At 49.3% G+C, this 19,136-nt stretch overlaps 1 protein-coding gene across 2 annotated transcripts in view; it reads left to right on the top strand.

Moving 5' to 3' along the window:
- Positions 1-19,136, top strand: part of Rg (A kinase anchor protein rugose) — a 337,821-nt gene that overhangs the window by 123,347 nt on the left and 195,338 nt on the right. For both annotated transcript variants that reach the window (XM_077702285.1, XM_077702286.1), the window contains exons 23-29: positions 2,243-2,590; positions 3,730-5,279; positions 6,827-6,980; positions 7,820-8,000; positions 9,286-9,437; positions 10,991-11,095; positions 12,957-13,200. In XM_077702285.1, the coding sequence (XP_077558411.1) occupies positions 2,243-2,590; positions 3,730-5,279; positions 6,827-6,980; positions 7,820-8,000; positions 9,286-9,437; positions 10,991-11,095; positions 12,957-13,200 (2,734 nt within the window). The remainder of the gene's footprint in view (positions 1-2,242; positions 2,591-3,729; positions 5,280-6,826; positions 6,981-7,819; positions 8,001-9,285; positions 9,438-10,990; positions 11,096-12,956; positions 13,201-19,136) is intronic.

The raw sequence follows: 19,136 nt of genomic DNA, 5'->3' as shown, positions 1-19,136 counted from the left end.
CGGTGCTTTTCTTGTACCTGAGGCTTGTGTTCCGACTTCTTTGGAGGAGGTCGAGGGTGAACACGTCTATCGTCCACGGCAAGAATTTGGTTGACCAGCTCGATTCATAATGCAGGCTGGTCAAAGCCAGCCTTTATGGAGAGCTTCTCCATCAGGGTGATCTACCCTGTGTGTGTGAAAAAGTATGAAGCTGCTGCAGTAGATGTGAGATCTGGTGCAGTTCCCCATTGCGGACGGGGTCATTCTTCTGAGAGTCCATGACATTGAGAAAAGCACGGTACGAAAAAAATCGGCTCCTGGTCATAACCTTTTGGGGAACGAGGCCCAATAATAACTCCGAGGTATTCCAATAGAGATGAAGGTGAGGCAGCTTAACAGTTCCCATGTAGATGATTCCTATGCACTGCATCACTTCTTTGGGACTGAAATTCCTCCACGACCCGCCCTTTCCTCTGCGTACGTCTGCCTCTCTAAAATATACGTCCACGCATATTTGTTTGTGTTGTCGCAGGTCATGTTGATCAGCTGTCCAGGGAAAAACAAAAGAAATTGACGGCCCGCAGAAAGTGGCATCCGTTACCCTTGAGCGCGCCACCAACTTCGACCTCCTTTTTTTTTCTCTGAGAAAACTGCACGCGCTTTACAGATGCTGACAAGGAATCACATCCAAAGGACATTGAGACCCTTAAAATAAGTAATATGGGTGGGAGCATACGCTCCGCCGCTCATAACTATTCATTAGTCGCCAAAATGTGCACCGGACATACAGCTGACACTCGCCCGCTAAATGTTGCAGCTTGACTTGACGCATCCTCGTCATCCGTGCTGAAATCTGATGTGTCCACGTCTTCTTCAGGCTCACTACTGCTGGTTTAATCGGCGAAATTGGCTCTTGAAGCTCTCGATTCGCAAGAAACACATCGTATTCTAGGAGCATCTACGTGCAATGACGATGCCATGATCGACACACTTCCGCAGCAATCGGAAACGTTTTGCGGCGAGGGGGAGCTTCCGCAAAGCAAAAAACCAAACCCGTGTTGTGGATCGATCATGTTGTGTGTCTCCCACTTTCTTACCTAGATAGCATTAGGCACCCGCAACCCGCACTAGGGCGCATGAATTCGCACTTGCAATGTGTCGATAAAATTGATTGATTTGAATAGGTGTAGCGAAAGAGTTAAACAGTAGCTATTGGCACTTTGTGGTCTAAGAAGGGATAATGATGGCATTATTTGATAAATAGAGACCACATTCAGCCCAAAGGAAATCTCCCAACAGTATCCCATAGACAGCTGCGTGGCAGTGTTATGTGATGGTAGACGTATTCAACAGACTTGTGCATTCCACTCCTCCCCTTTATGAACCCTGAGATCTTGGTGTAGGGCCAATGGGGGAGGGGCTGGACAGGAGGTATTAATTGAAGTTCTTCACTGCCCAAGACTTTATTAGGAGGGTGTATCTTGTGTACAAGCAAATTGCTTGTACGCAAGGCCACTATCACCGTAGCTCTGGAGCGCCTGCCTCAGTAATTTTAGGAGTTCATTGCAAGCACAACAGATGGCACCATCACCCTGAGGAGGTTTTGTGTAACATCAGTGAAACGAAGGTGTAGAGCAAAAGTTGTACAAAGGCATGATTGGTTTCAGACCAGTCATCCCCAACGAGCGCACAACTTCCACAAGGTTACAAACAATGCAGAATATGGGAAAAGAAACAAGTTCTCTTTCCATTTGAGATTACCCAAACTGGGCGAATCTACAATCCTCGTGGTTGAACCACTGCGCTATTTGCTTCTGGGGCTAATTCTGGAATGTTTGCGCTATTAATTCATAAAAAATCTGCTAAGCATATACGAAGTTGTGCGTAGGGGTGCTGCTTAGATTTTATTTTTAGCGCTACCTCCAGTCTTCATGTGGTGCATTTAAACTATGCAGTCTTCTTTAAACTGCTATAATACAAGTTCATATTTACAAACATATTGTCAATGCAAGCTTCAACAGGCTCAAACCGTCACTTGTTGCAGCAGTTCAGCGCTGTGTGCTTGTAAGCTTCAGCAGGCAGCTCGGAAACTTGCAAGAACTCCACAAAGTGGGATCATTTGTCACAGCAACTAAGAGTCGTTATTCCCACTTATTCGCTTGCACTTGTCGCTGTTGTGTTCTGCCTCCTCGCCGTTTCCCTCATTCAACCAGGGCCAAGCATTTGCCGAGCTCACGTGTCCCCTCCCGTTCCGCTGTGGCAGGTGTCCCTGGAAGAGTACAAGCTGCACTTTGCCCAAATGTACGAGCACTTTGACCAGCGACGCGTGGACCACATCACGGACCCCGCAGTGCGCCGGAAGCGGCCCATCAGCACCATTTCGGGGCTGGAGCGTTGTCCACCCCCGGAGGCGGAGCTGCCGGCCGTGGCCCGTAGGGCGTCCCAGGACCAGTCCGTGGCGGCCAGGCCAGACATTGTCCAAGTGAGGGAGGTGCTCCGAGGAGGAGGGGGGGAGGAGGAGGAGGATGAAGCGAGCAGAGGAAGCGTCACTTTCCCGTCCATCGTGCCGTCCACGCCCAGCCAGCTGCCAGACCCTGTGCCATCAGATGAGGTGAGGACCCTGTAGAACAGTGGAGGGGGAGAGGGGGGCACTGGCTGCTTGCACGTGGCACAGCCAAAGTATTATTGGTGGGCAGAAGCTCGAGAACAGAGGCAAACTAAAACTGTCCCAGCTCATACTTAAAATCCAAGTTAAGCAAGGTTTGCAGTCATTCGGTTTTCTTGAAATTAAATGATTCTGGCAACCTTGTTGATTTTAAGCCACCAACCGGAAGCGTTTATCTCTGCAAAAACGTTGTCCCAACAACGCAACAAAAAATTGTCTTGTGTAAAAGAGGATGTTCCAAATATCTGTGAGCGCTACTGAACGAGCCGGCGAAAACTGATGTTTTTGATACCAGAGCTCAAAAGAATGGGGCTATTGCTCTTAGTTTATAATATTTTATAATGCACAATGGGTGCAATATGGTTCTCGCAATAAATGGATGTCTACAATGGGGCATTTGCGGGGTGTGGAAAGGTCCTGGGGGTCTTAGTCAGTTAGTCAGTGCTACCCTGCAGAACAAGTGAGCTATAAAGAAGCTTGCATGCTGTACACACGCAGTGCAGGTGTGCTTGTGGGAAATAGTCAGTGCAGAGTGTCAGCCAGCCGAGAACACTGGAGAAAACTGTGAATTGAGTCTGGGAAACGTCAGGGAAATTCTCTCATTTTTTGGCTTTGGTCAACAAAAATGTACACTAATTTTACTTAAAGTTAGCTAAAGGCATCTGCACATGAGTGTGAATCAACCAATAAGACAGCAGTGTATGCTCAGAGACTTGTGTTTTGCTGCTTTGTTCTTGCACTCTCACACAAACAGTTGTGACATGCGGCTGTTGCTCACTTGCCTAACAATAGCCTGTGTTGTATCTGCTTGTAAAATGGACTCAGTTTTGCCCTGTAAAACTGTTGCATATTTGGAGTGTGTTTGTCATGAACCGTGTTGGCGCCACGATATCAGTTTGTTTGCCTGTCCTTTCTCATACTTTGGCCCTGTTTATGACCAACTGCCTAAATTTGATGGCGTAGGTGCTAATAAATCATGAACAGGCTGCGGCAGACAGCCTACCATATGGAAGGCTTTACTGTGCCTTGAAACACGTACCAGTTGTGGCACCGTGTAACAGATTGCGGGCCTGCTTGTGTTCCAGGTTGTTCCCGTTGTTGAAATCACTGAGGACGCAGTGGGTGCTGTGCAGCCAAGCCATTCTGTCGTGTGCCCTGATGTGATTCCAGTCCAGGAGACCATGTCTGGCCTAGAAGACAAGCGGACCCTCCCCGCTCAAGATGACCTGCCCACACTAGAAAGCACTTCGCGCGAACCTGGCACCTCCCCCGACGTTGTCCCCCACCCCGCCGACACAGCTGGTACCGACGACACTGCGCGAGAATCGCCAGGCGACTTTGTCGAGACGTCACTGCCTGGTGAATTCACCGAGGGCCTGCGTTTGACCGACCAGGAAGCCTCAGGTGCATCAGGCGATCCGGCCAGCTGCTTTCAAGCCGTCGCAAGTGTTGACACTGGAGCAGAAGGTGCTGAAACAGAGACCTGTGTAAACGAGGAAGTTTGTTTGGAAGCCAGTGGTGGCGATGAGGTTACTTCGCAGGAGGCATCTGGAGATAAAGATGAAGCTGCTGCTGGCGAAGTGTCAGCCGAGTGCGACGTCTTTGAAGACGCCCAAGGAGGCGACGGAAGCGAAAGCTCCGAAGGGACCACTGCACTTCCCGATGATGGCGGTGAGAAAGACGCTGAGGACTGCGTCAACCACCAAGTGCCACCGGTCGCTGGCGAGCTCTCAACAGAACTGACAGTGCAAGACGGGGCCATGCCATCAGGTGCACAAGTTGAGCCCCAAGAAACGAGGTCAGGGAGCAGGTCAGAAGAAGCGATGTCCGGCTCCCCAGTCCAGTCCGTTGAGAGCAGTGGTGGCGTAGACATCGCTAGCACTGAGAAATCAGAACAGGGTAGCCCGGTCGCCCCGCGGCAGTTAAAGTTCATGGCCACCTCCGAAACTTTGAGCAGCTACCTCCCCGCTATCGTGAACCCCACTGAGGACGTGCCATTGCCCCCGCCGGCTGTGGATGCTGAGATGCTGCCTCTGCCGCCGGAGTCACCTGTGCATGAAGTTGCCAGCACCACAGATGAAACCAGCGCTGTCGATGAAGCCAAGGGTGAAGTTGAAGACAGCGGGGACGGCCACACCGTTCCGGTGGCAGATGCCGAGGACGATGTGAGCGACGAGCGCATGGAGGCAAAGCGGACCGTGGAGCAGACCAACCTGCTCAATGCCGAGGAGAGCGGTCTGCCAGTTGAGGCAAGCGGCATCAGCACCATTGAGGCGCAGGTGGAGCGGCAGCGCAGGCACATGGCCGAGATGGGGCTGAGCGACGCGCCCCCCGGTGAAGACTCTGGGGAAGGCGACGACGACGCCTGCACCGATGACACCGGGCTGGCTCGCCGTGCGCGCAGCGCTTCGCACGCATCGGCTATCACAGCTGCCGAGAAAGGGCCTCCTTTGAGGCCAAAGTCGGTGGAGATCGGCCCTGCTGCGGGCTCAACGGCCACAGGGAGGCAGCTGTTCAACGCTGGGCCCTCGCGGCCACCGTTTCGCATCCCGGAGTTCCGCTGGTCACCTATTCACCAGCGCCTTTTGTCCGACCTGCTCTTCTCGCTGGAGACGGACATCCAAGTGTGGCGCAGGTCAGTGGCGTGCCTCAGCTCTTGCTGACAATTATGACGCCAGTCTTTGGTGCATCAATTTCAATTTATGGGAAAGAACCAAGGAAAGAGCTCTGGCTGCAACCCACTAGGCCAGGGGTCGGCAACCTGTTGACGTGGACGATTGAATTCCATGAAGCTGACACCGGGGTGGCCAGACGCGGCAAATCAGGGGAGGACTTTGCAGGCAAAGAGAAGAAATTCAGCAAATTGACAATACTGTAGAAAACTGGAACAAAAACATTTTATTTTCATATTTATTTAAAGGAGCAATCTTTCTTTCTTCCTTTCGAATCCCATTTGAGGTCAAACCTACAATGTCTGCCTTCAGATCATCATCATAATTTATTTAATCTTAAAGGCCCTATCTCGAGCATTACATGAAGGGGGGGGACACGACAACGTGCGAATAATCATGATAACTGAGAGAAAAAAACACGACAACAGCAGTAACAAGAAGATTGCATAAATTGGAGAATATGTTCATTGAAACAAACAAAAAAAAAAACAGAACAGGAGAAAGATACCGAAGAGAAAAAGATGAGCCAACATGTAAAGCAGGTTTAAGGAGTTTTGGGGAACAACAAGCAAAGCTTTTTGTCTGAGGTCCGTTTTTCCACTGAGGAAAATAAAAAATATATTTCTGATTCAAATTGAGGCTGATCCCAGCAGCTGTTTGACTGGATGGGCTAACAAGGGCTTAAAGAAAGAGAGAAAAAAAGGGAAGGAGACAATACAACAACAGATATAACACCAATAAGAAGAGGATGACACAGCTGTTAGGAAAGTAAACTGGCAATGTTGGCACACAACAGGATTTCAGTGATCACTGCTGCAGTTTGAACACATGTAATCACTAGAAAAAATGTGGGAGAAAACAACAAAAACAGTTTTTGCACCCAGAAGGATAAGAATCAGTTCAGCACACAGGGTGACCGGTAATAAAAAAGCAAGGATAACAAGAGATTAAGAGACATGGGAACTATACACTAGCATCTGAATTTGATTCTGTGTACTACAAGCTGTTTAGTCGTGGGACCTAGTTGTACACGGGGACTGTTAATGATAATTGGAATTTATTTGGGTCATGTTCAGTAGCTATTGATTCAGACAGGTATGGCAATAGGAAGAAATGATTTGTTGAATGCATTGGGGGAACCATGCAGTCGCTGCTAGCTCATTGAGTTATGCTGGCATCGGGAAGTGCGGAATGGTGGTATCAATAATGAGCTGGTTAAGTTGTGGAATGTAAAATATACTGCATTTACTCGATCGTAACGCTGGTTTTTTTTTCCTCAATTTGGCTCCCTGAAGTCAAAAGAATATAAATCCTAATTAAGAAGCACTGCTAGTGCTGCCGAAGCACTAACACGGTGTGGGAAGGATGAGTTGGTGTTGTTCCCCAGCTCTCTTTTATTGCACCTCATTTTTCTTTATCCTCGCATAAAGGGACTGCAAAGGCATGGGAGGACAAGTTTCTGAAATTCAATGAGTTGACTTTCTTGGTGCGCCCTTTTGCTCTCTTGCAGCCACAACACGAAGACGGTGATCGACTTTGTGAACAGTGGAGAGAATGCAATATTTGTCATCAACACGGTGCATCTCATCTCCCAGCTGGCCGACAACATCATCATTGCGTGTGGGGGCCTGTTGCCACTGCTGGCGTCTGCCACTTCCCCAAACGTAAGCTGCTTTTCTATGCCCATGGTAAAATTGCTAGCACATGCCACACAGCATCAATGCTAGAGCTACCGCCGAGCTTGTCTCCTGCCTTTAGCACTTGATGTGTGCGTGTGCTTCGTTTTATATCCCTTACTGCAGCATATGGTGTTCCCCCTGTTTTTCCTAATATTTGATCTCGTGCCTGCACACAACAGTAATTCTTTTCACCTTCATGACCCGCTGTGGTGGCTCAGTGGCTAAGGCATTGAACTGTCGAGCACGAGGACACGGGTTCGATTTTCGGGCGCCGCAGCCGCTTTTTTGATGGAGGTGAAAAGCAAAAGCACCTGTGTGTACGAGATTTTGGCGCACGTTAAAGATCCCTAGGGGGTCAGAATTAATTTGGAGCCCTCCACTACGGCGCGCCTCATCGCCTGCATTGCATTGCCGCGTTAAACCCTACAATCAATCAATCAATCAATCAATCAATCAATTAATCAATCAATCAATCAATCGGGTCGGTCGGTTGGTCGGTTTTCGCCTTCATGTAGGATACTTGGCGAACTTGGTCCCCTGCTGTACGTCTTATACTCCCATTGAGGATGAACTTCATGCATGCTTTCATTTTTCTTGCATTGTGTTGTTCTATAAGGTATATTGTTGTCTCACGTCATTAACATGATGTGCCAGCAAGTTCTGCACTGCTGGTCCGCTCGGTTGACCAGAGTAGCTTTTCTTGCAGGGTACCGAAATTCCCCACCACGATTCCACGGGCAGAGCTCTAGAGATGTTTGTGGTAGTGTTTGGCTGGGCCAGTGCCTGTTATGGTGACGCGCCATCTCTGCTGGGCCTCCTTGCAGCACGAGCTGGACGTGATTGAGCCGACCCAGGGCATGGCCATCGAGGTGGCTGTGGCCTTTCTCCAGCGGCTGGTCTACATGACCGACGTGCTGGTGTTTGCCTCCTCGCTCAGCTTCTCGGACCTCGAGGCCGAGAAGAACATGTCCAGCGGGGGCATCCTCAGGCAGTGCCTCAGGCTAGGTGAGACCGCGGCTAATTTTGGGGCGCCACTCGTGTTGGCAAAGGCAGTTCCTGCTGCACTTGTAGTCGCCCAACCTGCGCCAAAGCTTTTTTTTTTTTTTTTTTTGCAATTCGTATGAACGAAACAAACAGCCCGAATTTGCAAAACCCTGTATATATACAGATTTGTGTGCAAAGGCAGATTGCATCACCAAGTGAACTTTACCAGCTGTGAAAATGGCTGCAGAAGTGTAATTGGACTGGTCGTTTACAGAATTGTATGGACTCTTTTATTTACCATTTCGGGCTGCTCAGAACTTCTCCAGGGCAGCTCAGTACATTTTTCCTCACATAATTTACACTGCGAGTTTTGGGCTGCCCACAGACTGCTCAGAACTGTTGTGCGCAGGGAATTAAGAGACCATTAGTAACTGCTTGACGGCCTATCGGCCTGTAATGGTAATGTCATGCACTGTAAATTAAATGAGCTTTGTGGAGCTTGCTGCAAAAATGCTTGTCTCAGCGTCAAGCTTCAGAGAAGCTGTGCTCCACGGTAACTGCTCACACATTGAGTACAGTATACTGGTTGAACACTGATATCTCACTACTCACTGAGCACATAAGAAATAGATTTAACCCTTTTTTACAATATTAATACTTTCTCCAGACTGAGAACTTGTGTAGAGATTCTATCCCGTTGACACCTTTCACGATGTCTCGAAAGACAATGCTTTAGCCACATTGCATAGCGATTTACAGAAGCATTGCCTCAGCACGTCATTTGGTTTGCAGTTGCCTGCATCCTGTGTCATTACCGTATTTTCACGATTCTAATGCGCCCCCGATTGTAATGCACAGTTAACATTACTGATGAGGATTTTATAAAACAATTTGATGCCTATCTTACTGCACTGATATAAATGACATGACACCATGTACCTGGCAGACGACAATTTATTTGAAGTACGCAACCGTGGCACTAAAAATCTCTTGTGCTTCATGAAGTAGCTTATCCTGTTCCTGCGAGCATTAAAACTGAAGCGGGGAACATTGACAGCCAATTTCGGTTTCGAGCCCAGTTGTAACGCGCACACAAATTTTAAGGCTACTTTTTGCGAAAAAAAGTGCGCATTAGAAGCGTGCAAATACGGTGTATGTGGTGTATGCATGGCACTTCCAAGCGTTGAGGTTTTTCTTGTACTTGTGTGTGTCCTGAGACGGCGTCCTCATGCCCACTCGGCACTCCTCTTGGAGCGGGTGCGTGGGCTGGCTGAGACTGCCTTTGGGGTGGGGGTACACCTTGCAGTGTGCACAGCTGCGGTTCGCAACTGCCTCGAGTGCCGCGAGCGAAGTTGCCCCCTGACGCCCGTGACGCCGCAGACCCCCACCACCAGGGACCCGCTTGTGCGGCCCAACCCGATTCATGCGCTCATTGGGGGCGTGCAGCCATCGGCCAAGGTGACCACCCGTCCCCTTCCGCTCTGTGCAACATGTTATTTTCCTGTTGCTGCTCCACCATGCCATGATCTGCGTTACCCTAGGACAACGATCGAGTTGCCCCAGGATATTGAAAGAACGTGGTGCATGTACAAATTGTTTGGCAAAGTGATGGCACATGTATGTATTTTTAATCAACCAGATTTAGGGGAAATCCTCAAGGTAGAGTAAGTTTCTGTGAAGAAAAGTTTAACATCCCTGTTGATCAATTTGCTCTTGCGCTAAAAACGGCTAGCCTCCTGGTTAGCTCAGCGGTAGTCGCGGGTTCAAATCCTGGACCAGGATGAAGTTTTCTTCAACTGCATCCACCTAAATGCAGCTGTATGGCTGCATTTAGTGAATGTCAAGCTTGACTTCGCAGTATGTATTTTAATCCAAATGATTTAAATCTAGTTGTGCTTAATGTGCTTCACCGTATCTTTCTGTTTCATTTTTGTGTGTTTGACCCTTGTCAACTTAAAGCACTCTCCATTTCACCATGACCCATCAGAAAGTCTAGCTTGATGTTGAGTATGCTAATTTTGTTAAGTGATCAGAGTTGGGTGCGAATGCTCAACCTGTCAGTTCTTACACAGTGTGTTGCAACGACAGAGAGTATTAGCATAGCCGCTAGCGCATGCTAACGCTACGGCGGCGGGTACTGAGACCAACTGTGCAGGTGTGCATTTGTTCCTCTGGGACAGGCACCCATGCCTTGCGGAGCCCACACATTCATTCCAGTAAGGGGCAGCCTCCTCGCCCTCCCCGCGCTCGCATGCGCACTTGGGTCCCGTTACCCCGCTGCCATAGCGTTAGTGTACGCTAGCCGCTATGCCGAAACTCTCTAATAAGTGAGCATTTTGCAACTTTTTTCTCTACAAACTGCACTTTTTTCAAACTCGCATTTTGCATGAAGGCTGCCTTTCATGTTTTATTTTGACAAAGAACAGGGACAGCACTAGCTTGTTTATTTATGAATTGAATAGAGAGGATTTCTGCCTATAGGAAGTTTGGCAGTAGTAGTGAAAGAAGACCTCCTTATAATGGCCGTGCGAGCTCCTATACTTGAAATTAAATGCATGATGCTGAGTTGCAGGAGGGTGCAACTAAACATGGCAGCAGATAAAAAGATTTTTTTTGTCGCTCATTTAGTATGATCCTGAAAAGTTGCTGTGGAATGGGTATGAACTGTAATATTAAAATAATCCCACTGATGCCAATTAGTAATTATGTGCTGTGTAGTTAAGACATCCATTTATTGCTGCAGTGCCCTTTAAATGTGATTTTACTGGTGTCTTCCAAACTGTTTGATATAAGCAGTGTTTCAAAATAGGGCTTGGTATGAAGGGGCCCAAACGTCTTTTTTTTTTAGGTCAGCCATGTACTTTGGTGCACAGTAGACACCCCGCTCTCTCGCTTCCTCGCTCTCTTCTTCATTGATGCTGTTCCTGTAGTGCACTCTCTTGAGTTCTGTGCTTACGTATGTCGCACACTGCAGTTTGTGAGCGGGAGCTGTGTTGCCCGTCTTCTTGCAGAACATAGTGGAAAACCTTGGCGGTCAAAGCAGCCCTATCCGGGACCCAGAAAAGCTGCTGCAGGACATGGATGTGAACCGTTTGCGAGCTGTCATCTACAGAGACGTACGTAACTCGCACCACACTCTCAGAACTATATTTGCAACATGCGAAATATGCGTGTTAATAGGGTTTATGGCACTGCCATCTGACAACCCCATTACTGGTATACAGTAGCCAACTGTTTTTTCGGACTCCAGAAATTCGGACTTGCTGGATATTTTGGATTTTTCCGAGGAACCGCCAGTTGTCCCATAGGAGTAACTGTAGTCATTTATACTCCTAGACACCTAAGATTTTGAATGGGAGGCTGTTTATTTTAATGCAAAGGCATTGAGCAAGAAACGCCACCGTCGCGGAAACATGGTACATCAATTCCCACAGGCTGTGACGCACTCCTTAGCGCATGCCTCAGAAATAAAACACGCAAAGAGGAGGAGCGAGCCGCTGCGAGGCAACACCTGGGTAACAGCAGCAGTGGCAGCTGTTGAGCTGCCACACTCTTCGTTCACATCTCTGGGTAAACCAGTATGATTTTAGCATATGTCGTATCAAGTGTTGCACTCCAGCCGCTTACGGTCCTCTTGCCCTACGGCACAACATTCACCAGCAATTCAGGGTGTTCTATGTGGCGCAGAACGCCCTGTGGTGTTCAGACAGACATCACTGGTTTTGCATTCACAATTCATCAGAAGTGCTTAGCTGCCCTTGCAGTTTTTAATGCAATAGCATTACGCGTCTCGTTTGGCAAAAAAGCCACCATCCCTGAAACCTGGATGATGCTCTGAAAAACCTGCATTTAATAGAAAATTTTCGTTCTTTTTTTTTTTTTTTTTTTTTCATTTTACCATGCGCAATTCTTGCCTTGCATTACCAGTGAATCCTAGAGTGTTTAGCTGGCAGTTCTGGTTTCATTGTTGCCCAGGGCCATCTTGGTTGGTTGATAAAAACTTTATTGCGGTAAATACTTTATTGTGGTAAAAACTTCATCGTCAAGGCTCACAATGTAGGGTGTGTCATCTTGTGGGAGCATCAGTAGGCTGCTGGCTGTTCCAACCAGTGCCATTTCAGTCACACAGACTTTGCAGCATGCTTGCATCAGAAGTTTTTGTGGTCTTTACAATAATTTGCTCAGCATTGTTTGCGCTTTTCATGCCCTCCAACATCGTAATCATACACGATGCCAGCAACTCAGCAAAAAAATACATACATTTTTTTTGCTTTTTTTTTAATTTTGTTTGACCAGGTATTTTAATTTTCTCTATTATAACATATAAATATGTTAATTAACAATTAATAATTAAATATGTTAATTAAATATGCATTTTGTGGGACTGCAGGGCGTTACGCTGTTGGGGATGTGGGGGTACTACATGCAAAGAATGCTACGCATTAAAAATTTGATAAATGTGGTCTGGACTGACAGCGTAAAATTTAGCGGTGTGTTAAAATTTTTCAGTTTAATAAATGAGACAAAGGGCTTTGTTACACTCCAGGACATATATCCCAGGAACCACCATAATGAATTGGAGCCTCCTACCTACCGCCTCTTGAAACTTCTCCAGGGCATTCGTAAGGAATGCCTATGAAGTACTTTGTTAGGCCCTTGTAGCTTGGGAACTCGTTTGCACAGCTTTATGAAACGGCAGTTATCATCATGAATGTAGCTTGGAAATTTTGTTCAGCCTCCCAACAAGGCAACTGCACTATAACCAGGGCTGTACTCTGCTTCGACCCACTTTATTTTGAATGGGGTGTCTCTGTGCGTTGAGTTCAATGGGAAGCCAACTGGCTGTTGCACAAAGTCGCAATACATCTGTTTTTGCGCTACTGTTAACGGCCACGCTATGAATGGCCTCCACTGGGCCGGCTCTCTTGGTGCTCACCGGCTTCCCCGCCTTCCCCCGCCCTGGTGCCCTCCCTGCAGGATGAGACCAAACAGGCGCAGTTCCTGGCGTTGGCTGTGGTTTACTTCATCTCCGTGCTGATGGTGTCCAAGTACCGTGACATCCTGGAGCCCCCATCCTCCTCGTCCTCCTCCTCCGGCTCCTCCTGCTGCTCCCAGCAGCAGCAGCCGCGCTCGGCCGCTCCCCCCGCCTCTTCCGCCCACCAGGCCCCCCCCTCCCTGCTGCCCTCCGAGGCCGCCGTGCGCCTGGCCCAGCCTGCCCCAGGTGAGCCTGTGCCACGTGCAGGGCATGCGCCTGGTAGCTTCGGCTCCACTCGGGTTGGGGCAAGCACACCAGGCCCACACGGCACGGGGTCTGGTGTTTTTGACGGGAAATTTGCAGCCATGCACTACCTAGCATGGCAGTGGCTTCCATTTAAAGTTTGGGGCAAGTGTTTGTTCCCATAACAACGGCAAGGGGGGCTGGGCGGAGTGGACCCTGAGCACATCTTTCCATGCCGAGCTTTTGTTTAACAGTCACAGGGGCTCGAGGCTGTATTCTAAGGTAAGCATAATGAATGGTTTACGGCTCCAGTGGCAAGGACCACTTTATTTTTACCTAATTCCTGTTAGCTTTGTACCTCGTCAAGTGAAGTTGAGGTGAGTGCTGTGGGTAGTTTATGATGCTCTGGTGTTCGTTATAAATCTGGTAGGTCATTACATGGCTGTATTTTACATTGTTGCAGTGCTGGTTTTCATTGACTTAGCTTATTTATCAAAAGTGGTGGATAAAAAAGGAATTTTGTGGCTCCCGCATGAGGTATTGCCAGTTCCTAGTTTGTACTCACCATATACAGTTGACACGACCATTTTAACCGTCAGGTCTAATTGCTTTTCTCTTTGTAATTTGCTGCTGGTGTAGTGCTTGCAGCGACTTTTTTATTGCAAATATTGAACTAGAAGGTTTTTTATGCTGCTACACAAGAGCTTGAGGATGAAAAAGCCTCCTTTGTGTGGTCGTCAGAGTCGGAGTGGAAATACAGAAGTGAGAGTATACGTTGGTCTCTCAAGTTACCACTACTAGCAAGGCTGTAGGCCTGAGAGAGCCTTATAACAAGGAACTTGAGAATCAGATTTAAGGGGCAATGAGTGTAGTAGATTGCTGGAAACACTTTTGCTCTGAATGACTTCGCAGTCTGATCAGCTGTGATTTGCCGTGGAGGAATTCACAACACACATTTGTTCACCTAGCATTATCAGTTTGCTTTGCCCTAGTCCATCTGATGTGTCTTTTTTTCTCATTCTTCATGTTGAGTTTGGATGCTAATTGGTCTAAGATGTTCGCTAGGAACGATGCATGGGATTTTATTGTTTGCAGAAGAGCGCTGTCAAGCACCCAAGCAGATGTTGTGTGCAAAAGCTGATGCTCTAAAGCCTGTGGGCACCAGACGGGCCTGTATCGCATGTTCTGTGCCGCTCACGTGGAGGGATCACTCCAATTTCTCTTTGCCATGAACTGTGCATTCTGGGCTCACGTACAGGATAACGGGATAACCCTGGCTAGCTTTGCTAGAGTAAAAATTACCAGCTATACACTAACCCCAGCAGAATCCGAGGATTCGCGCATGGGTTCGGGTATTTACGCGCGGTAGGCAAACTCCGGTTTTGGCAACAATGTTGAGGCCTTATTGCCTTGTAAATACAGGAGCCCAGACTGCAATATTTGTCCTCACGGCTGCGGGAAGAGCAGCTCCCTGACCATCGCCACAAACGGAATCTCAGAACAGAGCCCATGGTGTGGTGCCAACTGGGCTGACTGTCATTGTGGCCGTGAGAGTAGGGACTCCTCGCTTGACTAACACTGACAGAATCGCCCAGCTGGCTCCCCACTGACGGAATCCGCACTGTCCAAACACAGCTCTGTGAAACGGGGGGGTTCCTCCAGAGAGGTGCATGCCAGTGGGAGGCCTATGAGGGTTCGTTCACTGGTGTCCTCTTTCTTCTACTCAAATGGTACAGTAACACCTCGTTACAAGAGACACTCAAGGGACCCAAGAAATGTGCCTCTAGTAACCAAGGTCTCTTATATGCAATGTTGCTAACATGGCGAACATAGGAAAACTAACCAAGCAGCCTTTGTTCAAATGTCTCTTATAACCAAGTGTCTCTTGTGTTATCTATTATTGAGAGCCGTTGGCTTGGTTGAACTGAAATAACTCGTTTTTTATTTAACTGATTATATTTACACGGTGGCTCGCGCGGCCCATCGGGGAGGGCTCTTCTTGCTCTCTGCGGCGGCGGTGCGCGGGTGCGACTTCCGCTCGCCTGCTCATCGCACCTGGAGCAGCTCGGTTGGCTCGGTGGCGTCATCCCGCGGAGGCGCCGCGTACATTCGGCCATCCTGCATTAACGACCGTCCCGGTCGGAACTTTTGTCTTCGTCCGATTCTGAGCTTTCCGAGTCGATGTCCTTCGCCCAAAGCTTCAGCTTGTCGACGGGAGCTACGCTGGAATATGGCCTTCGTGTCCTCCGGGTGTGTTGGACGTCTCTGATGCGGTAGTGGTCATTGGGAAGCTTCTCGGCTATGACGTACGGTACCTTGTATTTGACCTTAAGTTTTCGGGATTCTCCGCTCGCTGTGGGTTCTCGCTCAACTAGAACGATGTCTCCCGGTTGAAACTCAAGACGGTTCAGCCCGCTTCTTGTTGTAACGTGTTTGCTGCTTATGTTGGGCCTCACGAATGTTTTCCGTTGCTGCGGCCCTCTTCTCCTCCAACTCTTTGTCGAAATGTTCTGTGAGAGCGTCCTCCACGCAGTCACCCGTAATGCTCCGTGATCTGAAGTTGAACAGAAGTCCAAACGGTGTAGTCTTCGTGGCCTGGTGCACGGTGTTATTAATACCCCACTGCACCTGAGGCAGTGTCGAGTCCCAGTCCCGACCGTCTTCTCTTTTGGTCATGCTTGCCACCGCCGGATTTATCATGCGGTTGTACCGTTCCACTTGACCGTTGGCTCGTGGGGTGGCAGTTGCAGTCTTGACGTGCGTGATTCGAAAGCTTTCACACATTGCCCTGAACTTCACACTAGTGAATGCAGTCCCTCTATCTGTGATTACCACATTCGGTGGCCCGAAAATGCTAGCAATTTCCTGAAGAAACAGCACCGCTGGTCCAGCCGAAGTGTTACGAACAGCTCACAACATGACGAACTTTGTAAAGCCATCAACAGCCACAATTATGTACGCGTTGCCCGACTTGCTCCGAACAAATGGGCCGAGATGATCGATGTGGATCGTATGAAATGGCTTGTTCACCTTCTCGATGCTATGCAGCTTGCCTGGTTTTCTTCCGGCGGGCGTCTTGTGGAAAAGGCATTCAACGCAAGCGGCTATGTATCGCTTAACGTAGCGTCTCATGCCTGGAAACCAGTAGTTCTCTCTTAACCTTGACAGCGTCTTGTCCACAGCGAAATGCCCGATGTCGTCGTGACAAGCCTTGACTACCCTCCAACGTGTCTGACTTGGGACGACCCAGAGGAGCCTTTCCTGTGAACCTCTGTCTTGAAACTTCTTGAACACCTTGCCGTTGTGCAACTGATATTCGCTTTGCACGCGCCGATCTTCTTTCGTGAGGCATTGTTTTTTTTCTAACCTCTCCTTCAGTGCCATTATTTTGGGATCGTTAACTTGCGCGATAGCAAGGCAGTCTTCTACTTCCACGCACGTAGCGAGGATCTGAATGCCGCCAACGACATCGGTCTCTTCGGGAGGGTCGTGTGGTGAGCGGCTGAGTGCGTCGACATGCGACATGGTCGTGCCCTTTCGATACTCAACATCGAAGGTAAACTCTTGCAGTCGAAGCCACCACCTGCCGATCCGAGGTAGGAGTGTTCGTTTACTCATCGTTGCCTGCACGGCATTGCAGTCAGTCACCACTTTGAAGTTTAATCCTATTAGGTAGGACCGGAACTTCTCCAGCGCCCACACAACTGCCAATGTTTCCAGCTCGTAGGAGTGGTATCTCTCCTCACACTCGGTTGTCCGTCGGCTGGCGTACACGACGGGATGGAGCTGCCCGTTAGCTTGCTCTTGTAAGAGAATAGCTCCCAGCCCATCTCTGCTGGCATCTGTGTGAACTTCCGTTCTTGCGTCGAACGAGAAATGAGCCAAGATAGGCTTTTCGATTAACCTCTTTTTCAGCTCGGCAAACGCAAAGTCTTGTTCTGCAGTCCACTTCCAAGTTTCGTCCTTAGACGTCAGTTTCGTCAAAGGCTTAGCAATAGTGGCGAACCCCTTGACAAATCGTCGGAAATAGCTTGCGAGTCCCAGGAATCGGCGGACCTCGTGCACATTTGTCGGTTTCGGAAATTCAGCTACACACTGAAGTTTGAGAGTTCCTGGTTGCACCCCTTCAGAAGAAATGTCGTATCCAAGGTAGTCGACTCGGTCGCAGAAGAAGTAGCACTTACTCAACCGTAGCGTCAGTCCCGCTCTTCGTAGAGCCTCCAAAATCTTTCGCAGGTGCTCGAGTCCCTCGTCTACAGTTGTCGTTGGGAGCAAGATGTCATCCATGTAGGCGAGTGCCACAGAGTAACGCAGAGGTCCCAGAACCGCGTTGATCATCCGCTGGAATACCGCTGGGGCGTTGGCCAACCCAAACGGCATCCGGACGAACTCGTAGTGCCCGTCAGGGGTGACGAACGCTGTCTTGTGTCTGGACTCCTTTTCCATGGGGATCTGGTAATAACCAGACGTCAAGTCGAGACTCGTGAAGAAGCACTTTCCGCGGAGGCGGTCCAGCTGATCATCAATTAGTGGCAACGGGTACCTGTCCTTTTTCGTCACACGGTTAAGTGCACGGTAGTCGACACAAATCCTCAGTTCTCCTGTCTTCTTTCGCATGAGGAGAATAGGGCTGGCGTGGTTGGAAGTCGAGTCGACAACGATTCCCGCTTGCTTCAGTTCTTCGATCATCTCTTTCGTGTGAGCCCGCTCTGCGAAGGAAAGTCGGTAGGGACGGAATCTCACTGGCTCATCTGTCGTCAACTCGATCTTCATTTCTGCTGCACTGGTCTGCCCGATCTCCGAAGTGTTGCGTGCGAAGCAATCACGATACTCGTCGATAAGGCATTCCAGCATTTTTCGCTGGTGTGGAGTGACGGCAGGTCCAGTTTTTATCTCTTCGCGTGGCATCGGCTGTCGCTGAGCGACGTGGACGTTTATTTCTCGCTCTGGCATGTCGTCTGGATAGCAGATTTCCGCTCGTGCTACCCGCTCGTGTTCCTTGATGTCCAAGTCATGGTTTGACATGTTCATGATGGGTAGTCGTGTCTCGTACGCCTCGTCGACAGTTACGATGCAGCGTGGTATGCAGTGCTCACGTCCTTCCTGACACCTGAATTGTGCGTCGACAAACACATCTGTGCTGGGCATGCCACCCGTGGCGTAGAGCTTGACGAATCCCACAAACTTCGGCGGAACAACGGTTGACTCCTTGGCCCACAGGCAGACTGAACGTTGGGGCAGATCGGGGATCTCAATGGAACGCAGCGTGTCGTCGGTTTCGTGGACGTTCTCGCGCTCCTCAAAAATCCTGACTGTCTGTCGCCGCCTTACAATCGTTACGTGAGGCTGTTCCGTGAACGGCTGCCCAACAAGTAGGGGTATGGACTGCGAGCTGCTTGGTACCACGTACAGATGAACGTCAGCTGTCGCTTGGTCGACCGTGATGGTAGCACTTGCTTCGCCACAAGGCGTCACACATCCCGATCCATACCCTCCAATAGAGAGTGGTTCTTTGAGTTTCGTGTAGGAGATTTCCAGCCGTTCTGCATCTTCCTGACGCAGGGTTACGCACTGGCTCCCCAAGTCGACGTAGGCACGTATTTCATGTCCGTTCAGTTTCGCTGGCATGAAATATTTCTCGTTCACTGCTTCGGTAGCGCGGAAGTCGGATTTCACAACGTTTTGAGCGACGCACGGCTCTCGTTCCTTCTTCGCTCTGCAGTCTCTCGTTTCGTGGCCCACTCGTCCGCAAGCGCCGCATGGCGCTTTTCGTTGGGGAGAGGGGCAATGGAGAGACAAATGGCCGTATTCGTTGCAGTTGAAGCACAGCGGTTCCCCTTTCTCGTTGGAGAGAGGCTTCTTCCTCTGTCTGCGTGAGAGGGAGTCTCGGCGATCGTCGGCCATGTTGGCTCCGGTTGCCTTGGTAAGGTGATCGGGCC

The sequence above is a fragment of the Haemaphysalis longicornis genome, unplaced genomic scaffold (genome assembly GCF_048455015.1).
Source record: "Haemaphysalis longicornis isolate Haplotype H1 unplaced genomic scaffold, Haemaphysalis longicornis Haplotype H1 scaffold_3, whole genome shotgun sequence".
Taxonomy (NCBI): domain Eukaryota; kingdom Metazoa; phylum Arthropoda; class Arachnida; order Ixodida; family Ixodidae; genus Haemaphysalis; species Haemaphysalis longicornis.
This window is presented reverse-complemented; position numbering and strand designations above follow the sequence as displayed.